We start from the raw sequence: 15,594 nt of genomic DNA, 5'->3' as shown, positions 1-15,594 counted from the left end.
AAAGCGAAAAACGACAAAACTGAGTGCGATCACAAAAACGCCTCTCTGTCTCACGCGGAGTGCAGGGGGGCGACAAGCGCAAAAGAAAGGCCGCTTCCTTCCGAACGCGGAAACAAAACGACAGAGGGAGCTTTTTACAAACAAGAGGAAAAGGAGATCTCAAGAGAGGAAAAAAACGGGTCTAACGGGCCGCGTGGCGGCAGGCCAGCAGTGTGTTCACACACTCAAATCTGCAGTGTGCATACACCGCGCGAAGCATGCAGTAAAACCTTTCTCACGAAAGGAAGAAAGACCAGCTTTTTCAAGCACAATTTCAACGTCTCTGCGCTTATTGCTCGAGAGAACGGGAAAAGCAGCAAACTCCAGGGAGGGCATGCGTGGAGTCCGATCTCCGCAGCCATCTTTCCTCTTACTTCTTCTCTCGCGCATCTCCCTCTCCACGTGATCTTCAATGCACACGGGCACGCAGATACATATGTATATAGCTACAAAGTGCGCCGATAAGACGGTTCCGTAGGCAAGGAGCCACGATTAGCAGAAAAGCTGCCATTTGCTGTCATACATTGCGCAGAGAGCTAAGTCTTTAACTTCCCATCACGCAGAGATCGCCCGCGCACATCCAGCTCTGACGGTCTCCAAGTGAGCGACGAACTCGTCCGCTGTGAAGTTCATGATCTGAACAAGAACGCGCGCAAAGAAACAGCCATCCAGGAAGATGACGCGCGATGCAGTGCAGCCGAGGCTCTCAAAACGACAAGAAACCGTGTCGCTTCGTACAAAACAGAATCTCCGAAGCGCCACCGCCCGACATGAGATCTACACCACGCCAATGCCTCATCCACAGATACCCAGATGCACGAGGCTTACAAAAGTGCGTCAGATAGATACAGAAGCTGATAAGTGAATAAATAAATGAATAATAGGTAGGTAGGTAAATAGATAAGTATAGATGAACAGGTGGGTATACACATAGGGACGAATAAATAGAAAGGTGCTGGGGCACTGAAGAGGATGTCCTGTTTCAAGCGTTGGGTGCGTATAGAAACTACCAGAATCTCTCCCGTGTGGCTGCAAGCGCGTGACGGCAAATGTATATGTATATACGATAGCAATTTATATCGAGAGATACAGAAATATAGCTGAGGATGCCGCCGGTGCTACCTCTCTCGCGCTCCCGCGGCGTCGCTCTGACGCAACTGTTTGCCTGTCAGAGTGCCACCCGAGTGCACGGATGCATGCATAGAGAACACTGCATGCATAGATGCAGAAATTGTTTGAATGGGAAAAAACGAGCTTTATTTACAGCACCATGTAAATAAAAATCTTTGGAAAACTGTAGAGTGACGAGCAGAGAGACCCGTTGTCGCAGAAAAATGTCGCGTAGGGGGGAGTTTAGGACTTCCCCGTGTTTCCTTACAGGGTCTGCGTTCCATTTCTGCGCGTATTTCTCCTCGAAGAGCTGCTCAGAAACGTACACCGCCGCTGTCCGCGAGGGGAGGTACAGCTTGACCGAGTGCGGGCGGTTGTCTTTGCCCTGCAGAATGGGATGCAGACTCTTCGCGGTGAGACGGCCAAAACCGCCGAAACGCTCTTCGTCCGTGTCAAACAGCAACCGCATCGTCGGCCCGCTGTACATACAACCGGTGTGGAAACCCTCGTAGCTCTGCAGGAGCGAAAGAGACACCGCGCACCGCCAGCCACAGGTGAGAAGAGAACAGCAAACAGAGCGGCAGGAAACAGGAAAGCAAGACACAGCAGACAGAAGCGAGTCGAGAAGACACGGAAGGGGCGGGTTGTGGGCCTAAAGCGGAGCGGCCTGTTGCCGCGCGAGCGGAGTGAGACCTTAAAAAACGAAAAATGGACACGATGCGCAAACGCGAGTCAGAAGAAGCGAAAGACGAAACGGGAAACAGCGAAAAAAGTTCACCTGCGTCGGGTGGAGGTTAACTGCAATCAAGCAATCGCCTCTCTCCAAGACGACAACTTGATCCTCGTCGCTGCAGCTGACCACGAACAAGTGGCTGGCGCTCTGACTCCCAAAAAAAATCTCCCAGTGGCTCAAGAAAGCCTCGAAGAGCTGAAAAAAGACAGAAATACCTCGTCCTCTCGCAGTCAGCGGGCAAGCGCAGACCCCTATAGAGGCAGATGACTACATACTCACACATACCGCATGCGTGTAATATATATATATATATATATATAAATATATCTTGTTGCCGTCGTCTACGCGGGCGCCCCTAGTCAGCAAATGAATATCTACATGGAAGGGCAGATATCACAACTCATCAGTGTACCTCCTTCACTAGACAGACAGATTGATATCTGTATGTACACTGCACATGACTCTGTCGGTGCTTATTTAGACGCAACCGCGAGCACAAAGTAGCTTCGCGGCCGACCTCGCAGCTCTCTCCATCCCCTCTCCCCCTCGTCTCCTCCTTCCCCTCCCCCCCCCTCTCCGGTGTGTGTGAGCGCGCGCGGACCTCGCAGTGTTTGAATTTGAGCTGCGTGTCGTCCGCGAGGTTCCACCGCCGAAAGTTCTTTTCCATGGAGAAGTGATTGGCAGGTCGCGGCAAGTCGACTTCGTCGGGGTGAGCGAATTCGTTGCCCGCGAAGACCATCCAGCCGTCGGCGACCACGAAGAGCAGCAGCCGCAGCACGCGCCACAGCGCGAGGCCGTTCGCCACTTGCGGGTCCTCGTCAAACACAGACATGTGCGCATGCATCGCCTGCGAGACACGACCGAAAAAAATGAAAACGTGGCACGACGCAGAGACGACACGCACAACCTGCAGGCAGCCCGCGGCTTCTCCCCCCTCCCCCCCCTGCCCTAGAGCCCGCCTCGCGTCCCTCCCGTGGAAATCGGCGAGAGCGGAAGAGGCGTGCAAGCCTGAATCTGCGCGCAGTCTGCGAAGGCAATCGAATGCCCTCGCGTCTCTGTGTGAGTCTTTCTCTCCAAAGACCCTAAACCCTGGAGCGGTCCCCCTGCGCGTCGCCTCACCGGACCGATGAGGGCGAAGGCCATGGTTTTGTCGCCGCGTCGCGCATTGGTGCAGTTGGGAGGCACGTCGTGGCGGCAGAGCTGCTCAGAGTAGACATCCGCAGTCTGGTAGGCGATCGAGTCCCAGCTGAAGCTGAAGGCCGCCGTCACGCGGCCGCGCGAGCCCATCCAGCGCGAGTGCTCGAAGTTCTTCAAAATCTCGCAGCACCCCCATGCAATGCTCCCAGGCTCCGGGTCCTGCACGTGCGACGCACACCCTCGTGGCAGTCAGACGCACGCACGAACAGAGACTCTGCGCCTCGCGCGAGGCCTACCGTCTACGGCCCGCGTGCACCAACAGGCTAGCAAAGAACCGAATAAAAAATGCATGCCACATGCATAGTCGCAGATCCATGCCGCAGGCCGACATCGCCACGCTGCCCCCCACGCCCACGTAGAAAAATCCCCCAACAGGCGAACAAATCGTATACACGAACATACATGAAGATATGTAAATGTATGAAAATAAATATATAGATATATGTAAACATATAGATAGATGTATGTGTATGTGTGTGCATTCACACATGCACACGTGCATACATATATACATATACACATATATATATATATATATATATACATATATATGTGTGTTTGGTTTGACTGTCCTTTTCTGTGGAACTGAGGTTCGTACCACCAGGTAGCCGGTGTTGTCGGGGTTCACGAAGTCGCGCGGGCCGCCGCTGTTGGTGGCGACGACGGGCTTGCCGGAGCTCCAAGCTTCGAGGACGACGATGCCGAAGGGCTCGTTGCGCGACGGCACCACCACGGCGTCGCAGGACTTGAACAGCGCATGCAGCGCGGCGCCCGCGGACTGCCCGATGAAGCGGACTGCGCACAGAAGGCAGACGGTTTCGAGAGTGAAAACCCCCAAAAATCCAACGAAAAGCGACTTGAGACGAAAAGCCTGCGCCGGCTGCCTTTCTCGCTCGCATCTCGTTCGGCGTGGCTCGGTCTCTCGCCCGCGCGAGCGCCTCCATCTCCAGCTGGATCAAGAACCAAGAACCCTCCACAGCTGTAATCTCTTTGTTCTCAATGCCTCCTGGGTGCGGAGGAGGACATGCAACTGTGAATCAGAACAGACTGACATACAGGAGACCCTGCCTCCATGCTTCCCTCCGCCGCCGCACCCCGTCGTCGCCCAGCCGAAGCGCCCGCGGGCCTGCGAGTCTGCAAGCACGCGCGCGCGAGAGGCGTCCTCTCACCTGCGTGTGTGACATTCAGCTGTCTGCAGCGCTGCACGAGTTGACTCATCATGTGTCCGTCACCAACGAAGACGAACTTCGCGTCGCTGCGGAACTTGAGAATGAACGGAATCGCCTCCATCAAGAGGTCGGGGCCCTTCTGCACCGCCATGCGGCCTGCAAGCAACACAGAAGAGCGGGCGCCACAGGAAGAGCTCGACCTGCAGCAGAAGTGAGACATCTCCTCGACGCGCGATGTGGAAGAAACACTCACCGACAAAAAGGAACATCGGGTCCATCGCTGGGATGCCGTACTGCGCCTTGACCTGGCCTGCGTCCACTTCGCCATCGAACTTCTCGCACTGAATGCCGTTGTAAATCACTTTTATCTTCTCAGGATGCACGCCGTACTGCGTGAGCACCTCCTGCTTCAACACCCCGCTCACGCAGATCACTCGGTCCGCGACGTGGCAGGCCTCCGCTGAGAAGAAACAATGCAACAAGAAAAAAAGCAAGTGCTGACAGGGCGCCGTACCACAGAGGTGGATAGAGAGAGACAACGCGCCCCCAGACGACGTCGCGAAAGTGGCAAACGAACCGAAAGAAAGGGCGCGCGCGCAGCTCGGCGCCTCGCGCGGAGAGCAGTGCGACCGCGGGTGTTGCTTGCCTGGACAAAAATGAAAAAGATGGGGAAGAAATCGAAAAAGAGCGAAACCTCACCCCCCCCCCAAAATCGCGTCGCTGCGCAGGAGTCGAACGCTCGCGGCCCTTGAGTCTGACTCGTCCGCGCGGAAGCCTCAAAAAGAAAACGGCTCTCCCATTATTTCCGCTTACCCTCGATGTCGCGAATGCTTTTCGAGACGCCTCCGTACGCGTTGTTTCCGCACCGGCCGAACTCGGTCGAGTGCATCGTCATAATCGACGTCCTGCCCTGGAGAAATGCACGCTAGACGGGAGTTCGGTGGTTTTCAAGGGGCCGAAAAACGTGTACTCAGAAAGATCTAGATAGACACAGACATAGATATGGATACATAGATATATATAGATGCAGATAGGTACACGTAAATATAGATAAGCGTAGAGAAAATAGGCATAGATCTACAGGTATACACATACACATGGACATGCGTACAGACAGACACACATCCGTCTACCTCAGTGTAGATAGATACAAATACATATAGATATAGAAATCCACATAGATATGAATAGATGCAGGCTCATGAAGGTGACACGGTATTGATGATACACGCCGAGAGCCATCTACTTGTATTTTGGCGTTGTGGCGGGTGTCTCTGCGCGTACGAGTTGCTTGGTGCGGACGAGTGCTTTCGCGGCGAGCCAGTCGTGCGCGTGACAGATGTCGAAGGCCTCTCCGCGGCTCGCTTCGACTTGCAGCAGGCGCTGGACGAAGCTCTCGCACATGTTGCCCATTTCGCGAACGAAGTCTCGGTCGAGCAAGAAAGTGCACTGGTGATACGTGACGCCAAAGTGGACGGCTGAGACGGCCTCCATGCCCGTCGCCCGCACGAAGACGTGGACTTCGTGGCCGTGCCGCGCGAGGCCCGCAGCCAACTCCGTGACGTGAGGTGCGACGCCCCCCACAGCGTGCGTGTGCAGAGACTCCCACGAAAAAAGCGCAATCGACAGCGGTCTGCAAACACGCAAACAAAGCGAGTCGCGGCGACCCACACGCATGCAGCTGCCTGTGAAGAAAAAGCACCCGCCGCACACCTACCCGAAAAGGAGCTCCTCCCCTTTCCCCCCTTCCCCTTCGCGTGTGCGCAGGCCCCAGAGGACTGCGGAACGCCTCCCAAAGTGATAAACACAGCTTTCGCTCCTAGTGCCCTGGTGCATTAAGCAAAGCGGACGCTCAAATGCAGATAGACGCACCACCCTAGTATGCATCCCAGAGAAGCGAATCTGTGCGTGGGAAGAAGGCGTACCTTCTGCAGACACGCGTGGTGTCGGCGTCCTCGAATGCGGCGAGGACTTTTTCGCTGTTTGCTTTGCTGGCGATCTGCCAGACGAGCTCGTTCAGGCGCCAGCGGTAGCCGCCGAGCTGCTGCAGCTGCGCGCGGAGTTGCTGCGCCCACTGCGCCTCGTGGCGGTAGTCGAAGCCGAGGCCGCCTTTCTCCAGCGCGCGGCAGAGAGTGGGGAAGCCTGACCATTCGTTGGCGACTGCAAGTCGGCGGCTGGCGGGCACCAGCGCGCTGAGAAGCGTGTTTGCGAGCGCTAGGTACAGCAGCGCGGGCGACGAGAGTTCGCCAGGCGCGAAGAAAGTCGCGTAGTCAAAGGGCTCGAAGCGGCGGCCTGTTCCGTGGTGCGTGTACAGCATCGATGTGACGCCCTCGAAGCGGAAACCGTCCAAGCTGAAGACACAGCCGACACCTAGTCTGCCGCCGCTTTCGAAACAAACGCCCGCCGCCCGCGAACAAATGCGACAAAAATACGCGGACGCCTCCCGCCGTGCCACGAAGCCTGCCGAGAGCGGACCGGCACTTGCGCCGACTTCTGCGTGCTCCATACGTAGATAGATAGGACAGATAGATAAGATAGATAACATAGACAGATAGAAAAGGAGAGGAAAATCGATAAACATAGACACATACGGACAGATGTGAATCTATATAATGTATGTGTAGGTGTATGGACAGAGGAATAGAGGGATGTGTGTGCCCCCAGAGTCTGCTGACTTGTATGCGTCGATGAGGAAGCGGATGTTTGAGAGCAGGTAGCGGAGGACTTCGGTTTTTCCGTAGTCGAAGATGCGAGCTTCTCGCCACTCCGCATTCTCGCCAGCGCGGCCCCCCACGAAGTAGGTGTCGCTGCAGCCGTCCATGTTCCCCAGGCCCTCCAGGGCGTTGCGCGAGGCGTGAGAGTGGAAGAGCGTCAGCAGCACGCGCAAGCCGAGCGCATGCGCTGCGTCAACCAGCGCGCGGAACTCCTCCGGCGTGCCGAAGCGGCTGCTCACCGCGAATGGACTCGAGACGTAAAAGCCAAACGACGAGTAGTCCGCGTGCTCAATCACGCCGTTCAGCTGAAAAGAAGAAACGAACTCGCAAAAAGAACTCCAGTTACGCTTGTTTCGATTGAGTGCCTCTTTTGAACAGGCCCAGAGGGCGGCTGGATCCACAGCGCGCCTCTAGGGGCCTTGACCACCTGAGCGCATGCGGCAAGAAGCCCCCCCCCCTTCCTACGGGCGAGTGTCTTTTCAGTCGTCCCTCATCGTTTTTCCGAGCCTGCCTACCAAGAGCGTGTTGTAGCCCATACGCTTGATGCGCGGCAGAACGACCTCGATGAAGTCTGTGTAAGTCCCCAGGCGCTCGCCGTCCGACCCGCTCGTCCCGATGTGGGCCTCGTAGACCCGCGGAGCCCCGCTGAAGCCCGCGCCGGGGGCCGGGGCGGGGTGCCGGCAAACGTATGCCTCCTGTCCGCGAAAAAGAAAGAAGCGAGAAGAGAGGAAGGCATCTGCGACTGCGGACGCTGCATGCAGAGACAGAGCGTCGACTAGATGAGGAATCGGCGGCTTCACAAACAGTCACGCCGCTCGAGAGGCCGCGCACGCCGCGCAAGCCCCCACTGGCCCTGCGTGGACAGGGTCTCCCGTTCTCAAAATGGGGATTTTTGGGACTTCCTGAACTCTCGCTGAATTCCTGCATGCAGAGGAACCGAAAGGACGAGCGCCGCGAGAAGAGGACGACCCGCGTTCTGTGGGCTCCCCAGAGCCAGGAGCTCCGAAGCGCCTCCGTCCTCTTGCGCCTTACCTCCTGCGGAGGCTGCCAGATGACTGCGTTGAAGAGATTCGACTCTTCGCCCTTCCACGTGACTGTCGCCCACGCCGGCACGCGGTCGAACTCTTCGCCACTCTCAGTGACGACGCGAACGCGCACTCGCGAGCTGAAGAGAAGACGAAAGGACCCAAAACAGGAGCATGCGAGATCTCCAACACGAAACCTCCCGACGCGCAACGATGCGATCGACGCGACGGCTCAGCGTCCGCGGCGGCTCAGCGTCCGCGTCAGGGTCGAGTGAATCCGCGGAGCGAGCGAATCCGAGGAAAAGCAGGCCGGCAGGCACGACGCGCGAACGGTTCACAGCTGGGGAGGCCCGCATCTGCAAAGGTCCGTGCATACGTGTCCACGGATATAGAGATGGAGATATCGAGACAGATACGCATCTAGATATTGATTTATAGATACACGTATCGAAAGAGATATAATACGATACAGCTATAGAGATACAGAGACAGAAATATAGATACAGGTATAGATATATAGATATGGATATAAACATAGATAGAGGGGAAGTCTTCGCGCGCAGGCTGCATCTGCGGTCTCACCGGTGCTGGAGAGTCCAAGAGCCGTCAGCTTTGTCGGGAATGAACGCAGCCCAGACGCCGCCTACGCCATGCGCGTCCGCATCCGCGTCCTTATCCGCGCCGCTCACGCAGGAGAGGCCCAAGTCTGCCTCGAAGAAGAAGGGCGCCGCGTCGCGCGGCTCGCGCTCGAGGCGATGCGAGGTTCGATTCCAGTCGTTGAAGTCGCCAAACAGATAGACCTCCGCCGCGTGTGGAAGCCATTCGCGGTAAATCCAACCTGCGGGCCGCCTGCGACAGCCACACACCGCACGCGAAGTAGCGAAAACCTCAGGCCCAAGTCAAAAAAAACGTGTGCCGCTTCAGGGCGCATGCGGTCGTGCAGACATGCGGATATAAAAGTGGGAAGCCCCGGGGCTCGGCCTCTGCGGTGCGGCCTATATCTCAATATCGGCATATTGGTACGCAGCTCTATGAATTTATGAATTTATGACTACAGGCGCAGGTGAGTCTGCATGCAGGGCGACGCGAAGAAAGAAAGCAAGAGGGCACTCCGCGCCGTAGTGCGCGCGAACGAGATGTGGGCAGGAGAGAGGACCGCTTCAGCCCCGTCTATGTCTCTAACATGCCTTTTACCTACAACAGTACGGAACCTATCAAACCTCCACGCGAGAACGCCGGAATCCGTTCTAAACCCTCGTTGTAGACACAGTCAGCGAACGGGACCCACTTTACCCGTGTTCGGCTTCGACTCTGCAAAACCCAAAGACCTTGTATCCCTCCGCGAATTTTTCGAGGCTGCCGAATTTTTCAGCGATCTTCTCAATCACGCCGCGGAGGTTGCCGAAGCGCTGCTGCAGCTGACCCACGAAAGCCTGCAGCCGCGGGTCCTCTTGCACTACCGCGCTGCCGTCAAGTTGTCCCGACCAGTCAAACGTATCGCGGCGCGCCCCTGCCACCTGCTGCTGCGCCGGCACAAACGGCCTCTGCAAATCAGAGAAAGAGACTCAGCAACAATGAAGAAGGAGACCTGAGACAGAGAGAGAGAGGATAGACACGCAGGGGGGAGAGGGCATGCAGACAAAGAGAGACGCACAGACAAAGAATGCGAGACGCGAAGAGACAAATAGAGACTGACACAGAGACAATTAAAGAGAGAGAGAGGCATGAGTAGATCGCAGACGAGATGCAGAGGGCACGCGCGGGCCGCGTCAGACAGGTAAGCGTCCCGACTATTGCAGATGCCCAGGCAGCGAGACGCACCGTGCATGTAGAGAAGTGCAAAAAGATAAAAAGATAAAGCGAAGGAGCGGCAGATGAACAGAGGCAACTCAATTGACAAACGCGGTGCAGAGCCCCCCCACCCCCCTTTCTCAAAGGGACGCAGCGGGAGAGTTCTCTAGACGGCGTTTGAAGAACTCGCGAAGAGACCGCTCGCGCGAGACACACCTCCCTGAGCGGCGGAGACAGGTCCCTAGCGACGGCCGTTGGCGAGCAGAGCCCTGTCATTTCTCGGCGCGAGTGGACGACGCCAGTGAAGGTTTTCGTTGAGACGGACTGCCAGTCGAAGACCGGCTTCAGGGCGGCTTGGAGGCCGGACCACTCGGCGCTCTCGAAGGCGCGCTTCATGGCCTGCGCGCTGCAGAAAACACGGCGAGAGAGAAAAAAAGTCAGAGGACGCGCTCGCGAAGTCAAAATGGCGAAGGCGGTGGAAAAGACTGGACGCAGTGCGCGCGCCGCCCTGCCTGCAGCCGAAGAGCTTCATGCGCGAAAAAGGCACAGGGACTGCTTTGGCGGCTAGAGCGAGGCCCGAGTCGCAGCCAGGGCAGCCGAGAGCCAACAGCGAGGAAGCTTTGAGAGCTCAAAAGCTGCAGAGTGTAAGGGGGTCGCCTCACTTTCTGAAGTGGAAGTAAAGGGTGACTGTCGGCACGTGGCGCTTCGACGGCGCCTTCGCGGCGCGTCCCTCGGGCTCTGCGGGGGGGGCGTCCGCCAGCACAACCACGCTCGCCTCAATCGTCTCTTGATCCTTCTGAAGGCCACAAAAACGCATCACCCCGACACCCTGGAGTCTCCCATCGTTTCCCCCGCGACTGATTTCGCTCTCTCTCCCTTTTCTCTGCTTCTTGGCTCTCGCGTCTTAAACCGCGAGAAAACGCACGCACAAACGGGGGGCTAGAGAGAGAAAAAAGTTTTCTCCTTGCCCGTGTCTGACTCCACAGACGTGGGAACGACAGAAGTCGAAACCAGAAAGAACAAACCTCCAGGTGTCTCTCCACGCTGCCGTGGGCACTCGCATCCATTCGGTGTTTCTTAAGCAGATGCCAGCCAATTGAAAAGCAATTCAGTCACAGACGCGCCTCCAGTCGCACATAAACCCGGCTCAGGCGCCACGGCTTGTGCTGCCTCTCGAGGCCGAGGACGGCAAGCACTCGGGAGAACGCCGCAGCTTCAGATCAAATTCGCTGAGAGCGAGACAGGCTGGTGAATAGTGAGCCTCGGCAGGCGCGCGGGGCGTACCGCGTCCGTGTAAGCCTTGAACGTCCCGTCGTAAACGAAGTCTAGCAGGACGTCAAGCAGCCGGTCGACTTCGGGGCTGCCGTAGAAGTCAGAGTCTCCTTCGGAGTCGGCGGCGGGGGGCGACGCGAAGTCCTCAGCGCCGTCGCAGCTCGCGTCAGCGGCGTGCTCATTCGCTTCGCGCTTGTCTCCGCGCGCCGCGAGACGCGCCTCCTGCGCGAAGATCGCAGTGCCGTCCAGCACGAGAGGCAGCGGCGCGCCAGCCATCACGACGCCCTTCTTGCGCACGCAGGTCCGCCCGCGGAGGCCTGCGGGTGTCGCCTCCGCCGGCTGCGAGGAGGCGGCGGCGCCCTCGCGCCGCTCGCCTCGCGTCTGGCGATGCCCTAAGTGCGAGATGAGTGCCTCCAGCTGACCCGGGAGCGCAGTCGCTCCGCCAGCCGCCGCATTCGCAGCATCCACGCGCGCCGCGATGGCCGCTGCGGCTTCCACGCGCGAGACAGGCGACACCGGCGAGCCTGCCTCGTCGGCGCGGCCTTCGCCCCCGAGCGCGACTGCCTGCGTGAGGCCAGAGGCCGGCGACGACGACGCCGAAGTAGACACCGTCGCCTCGTGAACGTCGCGAGTCGCCACGCCCCCGAAGAGCACCCCTGCCGGGGTCGAGTCCTCGGGTTTCCCGGCGAGCGCGCCCAGCGACGCGGCGGCGGCTGCCCCGCGCAAGTCGATGCCGCCCTCAATCAGGCGATACAGCGCGCAGCCAGCCTGCGGCGCCGAGGAGGCCTCCCCCGTGGACTCCTCCTCACGCAGCAAATGGACCTGGGTACCGCGGACGGCGCGCGTGAACTCCAGAAAGCCGTCCACTAGCGTTTCCTGTGCGTCCTGAGAGAGACAGAGACGCGCGCAGCCAACAGACGCGTGCGCGAGCCTATCAGACACGACAGGGCGCCGCGACGCCGCATGGACGCTACACAGAGACACCCGGAGACCGAGAGGCAGCAACGAGAAGAAACGAGAAGCACACAGCATGAGAACAGAGGAGGGGAACAGAGGAGGCGCAGAGTGGCGGCCCGTTGGATCAGATCTACGAGGTGGGATATCCAGGCAGCCCGCAGAGAGGCACGGCTGAAGAATCACATCCGCTACCGCGACACTACGCGCGCAGCGAGGAGAGCGCAAACAGCCCGGACAGATCCCCCGTCCCCCTCCTTCACCCCTCCCCACCATGTTTCTTTTCTCTTGAACTTTTTGTCCTTGTTACTTACCTCTGGCACGCAGACTTCGGCGAGGTAGGCGGCCATCGCGGGTTCTGCCGGCACGCAGCGCAGGAAGGCGCTGCTAGGGCACTTGGTGATATACTGTTCGCGGTCTTTGAAATGGAATCCATTCTTGCCAGCGTGCGGGAAGCCTCTGCCGGCCTCCTCGACGCGTGTGGTGGCGCCTTTGGGGGTCGCGACGACCGGAGCCATGCTGTGAATCCTGCGGCGACGGCAGAGACGAAAGACTGGAGCCCGCTAAGGCGCGCACCCAGTGGGACGAGAGGAAATCCGGCGAAAACTCGGCGACGTGAAGACTCTGAGTGTGAGCCTCACGACGACGGCGAGGAGATACGTACAGAGGAAACGAAGAGGTAACGACGTCCAGAAATCGACGTCGAGCAGGTGACGTCAAGGAGTCGACGTAAAGAAAACAGAATAGAGCAGACAGGAGACGCGTCCAGACGAGACAGCGGGCGCGGGAAAGCTGCTGGGGCGATCCTGACGCAGAACGCGCGGGGAAGAAAAACGAACAAGAGAGAGGCAGCGAACCGCGACGGCTGCTCGCAAATGACTGGTCGCAAGCAAAACCTCTTGACACGTCTTCTAACCGCAGGCTCGCGCTCCTCCGACGGACGGAAAAGACAGGAAAAAGGCACTCCTGTGCGAGAGGCAAATCAGGAGTGACAGCCCTCGGCAGGGGACCCGAGCTCTCGAAAAAGCGTGCGAAAAGAAATTGGAGAAACTGAAACATAAGGGAGGGTCGTGCTCGATTACGCAGTCCCCAGCTTCCGCGGCATGTGAACCGTCCCTGGGGGCTGCTGCTCAGTCCGCTCTCGAGACAGCCGACACAAAGAACAGCAAAGTTGGGAGTTGCTGTCAGACGCGTCTCATAACACGGAGAAACTGGCACGGCCGGCCAAAGGGTTCCGCGAAGCGATAACGACGAAAAAGGGCAGGATTTTCGGGAGGATCAGCGTGTGGAGTTTGTCAAAAACGTGGAGTACGCATACACGCGTGGAGGCCCGTGGACGAAGGCAATTTGCGCTCGCGAAAGAAGGAGAGAACTTTGGGGCAAACTGCGGGAAAGGGGCTCGAAGCAAACGCCGCCTTCCTCTAGAGGGGGCAAAATCCGGAGTCTATGTTTCGTCAAACGACTCGAACATACAAAGAACGCATTCTAAGCTCCACCGATCGTAGGTGTACATACACCACAGGTCTCCACAGATCTTGGGAAACTGGAGATCGAACGTTGATATGTGCACGTTTCACAGTGGAAATGAGAAGAAAACCGGTTTAGGTGACGAGCGAGAGAAGCCAAAGCGGGCACAGGGCACACTAGCGCGAAAAACTGCTTGTTTCCATTGTTCAAACAGTCGATCTCGTTCTGTCGGTGCTGTGGAGGAAAGCCGCGGACGAGAAAATAAACGCGTTTCGGCCGTCTCTCGGCGTTTTTGGGCCTTTTTTTGAAGGAAGCAGAGACAGAGAAGGATCACGTCTTCAGTCCGCGCGTCGGCACGCACAGGAACGCGAAGCAGAGAAAGGCAAGATTCTGTACAGCAGGAAAACGAGCGCCCTCTCGCGACACCTCTCTGTAGGGCGTCTGGCTGCAGACAAGGAGATATCGCGCGGAAAAGGCAGGAGGAAGGAAAAGTGCCGTGGAAACGCCGTACGGTCCTGAGAATGGCTGGGGCAGCCGATGGGAGGTCGCGGAAGTGCGAGGGCACCGAAACTCAGGAAAGGAAGGGCGAGAGCAGTAGGACAGAAAGGGGCGCCGAAAAGGCTCGAAATTCCTCTCTCTCCGGCTCTGCCTATCACGCCCAAAAAGGCTTGTTTTCGTGAAAGTTTTCGTCGAAAGCAAGAGGCATCTGGCTTCTGTGCGCATCTTCTCGCAGGCCCTATCTCGACAGTTGTGTGCCGGCTGCACACGCGGACTGCATCTGTTCTGTGTAGATGTGTCTGTCTATAGAGTATATGGCTCAAAAAGAGGCTGCACCGCCTGCCGCGAGGCTGCGTCCGCGCGCTGCTTGTCGCCCAGGGCGCAGGCCTGCAGCTGCCGGCTTTCTCTAGAAGAAGTTGAGTATCTCTTTTTCCAGTGCGGCTCAAGAAATGCAAAGCGACGGAACCGCAGAGTTTTCGGGTTAGCCAGGCACGCTTCCCGCCAAAAGAACGGCGACGCGCACGCCGCGACGCAGAGAAGGGCAGAGAGACGCCGGCCGCGGGGGAGCCGCTCCGGCGGCGGTTGCCCATCGCTGAGAAGCCTATTCATCCTTTCACTCTCTCTGTCGGGTGTTTTCACACAAACACACGAGCCTGCAGAGAAAGCAGTGGTGATCTCCACTTTCGGCCCAGGCTAGCAGGGCGGCGGAGCAGAAGGCGCCAAGCTGCGGTGTGCGCTGTACGGCGAGAGGCACACGTGACTCTTTCTCTCCGTAGGCTGCGGCGATTCCGTCCAAGTGCCCGTAGATCGTGATGTATCGTGCAGTCATCACGTCATACATGCCAAGCTCATGCAGGAACCACCGAGACAGATAGACACAGACTGACACGCCAACTGCAGCGGCTCAGTGTGCGGCAGTGTTTGATCGTCCTTCGGCAGTGAGGTGTGTGTCTCCTCCGCTGAACAAGTTAACCGCGGCGCCACTGCAAAAACTACCAAAAGTTGCTATCTTTCTCGGCACTGAGAAGGAACACTACAGGCGAAAGCGTCTACGCGGCGCTTGCGCACAAGCGATCTCCAGAATGCCAGTCTGGAGGCCTAATCACGAATAGCTCGCGAATTTTTCAGGGCCGTCGTCGTAGGTGGGGGAGGGGCTTGGTCTCTAGACAACTTAATTCTACGAAAGTGAGCCAAATTCGAGCTACGAAAGGGCTGGGAGGAAGTTGAAGGTATTGGATCAGCGCAGGACGGGCTCATGCAGCCTCGGTTGCAGAACTCTGCCTGCATGCTTTTCTTCAGAAGGCTGGGTATACACGCACGATTCAGTGCAAACGAATGCAAAGGTGGTGGATCCACGCACGAGACGGGGGCACATGCGCTCGTGTCCCGCTGATGTGTCAGGCACATCGAATGTCTCAAGAGCTTTGCTTGGGAGGCGAAGCACAGAGGCCTCGCCTTCCTCAGGGACTTTCGTCATCAAGACGCACAACGCGAGCTGGAGCACCGCGCGAGAGGCCTCTCTTCGGGGTGAGATGAGCATGAGCTCCCATCGTGGCCGCACCAGGTTGCGTCTCTCCTCGAGATTCTTGCGATAGCTCTCGCGTGGTCAGTCTAACCAGAGGGCC

The 15,594-nt window shown here is 57.9% G+C and overlaps 1 protein-coding gene across 1 annotated transcript; it reads right to left on the bottom strand.

Annotated features, from left to right (window-relative positions):
• Positions 1–594: 594 nt before the first annotated feature.
• On the bottom strand, positions 595–12,522 carry BESB_024090 (glycosyltransferase; the record flags this gene model as incomplete). The annotated part of the gene is made up of 20 exons (XM_029361111.1): positions 595–675; positions 1,418–1,663; positions 1,928–2,077; positions 2,484–2,729; positions 3,002–3,238; positions 3,678–3,874; positions 4,249–4,404; positions 4,502–4,708; positions 5,062–5,158; positions 5,533–5,881; positions 6,174–6,599; positions 6,924–7,267; positions 7,478–7,657; positions 7,995–8,127; positions 8,570–8,836; positions 9,281–9,531; positions 9,995–10,184; positions 10,441–10,574; positions 11,063–11,935; positions 12,319–12,522. 20 exons carry the CDS (start codon positions 12,520–12,522, stop codon positions 595–597), a joined length of 4,968 nt encoding a protein of 1,655 aa, XP_029215926.1.
• Between the last annotated feature and the right edge of the window lie 3,072 nt (positions 12,523–15,594).

The sequence above is a fragment of the Besnoitia besnoiti genome, chromosome XII, assembly GCF_002563875.1.
Source record: "Besnoitia besnoiti strain Bb-Ger1 chromosome XII, whole genome shotgun sequence".
Taxonomy (NCBI): domain Eukaryota; phylum Apicomplexa; class Conoidasida; order Eucoccidiorida; family Sarcocystidae; genus Besnoitia; species Besnoitia besnoiti.
The sequence above is the reverse complement of the archived record's forward strand: the minus strand, read 5'-3'. Positions and strand labels throughout refer to the sequence as shown.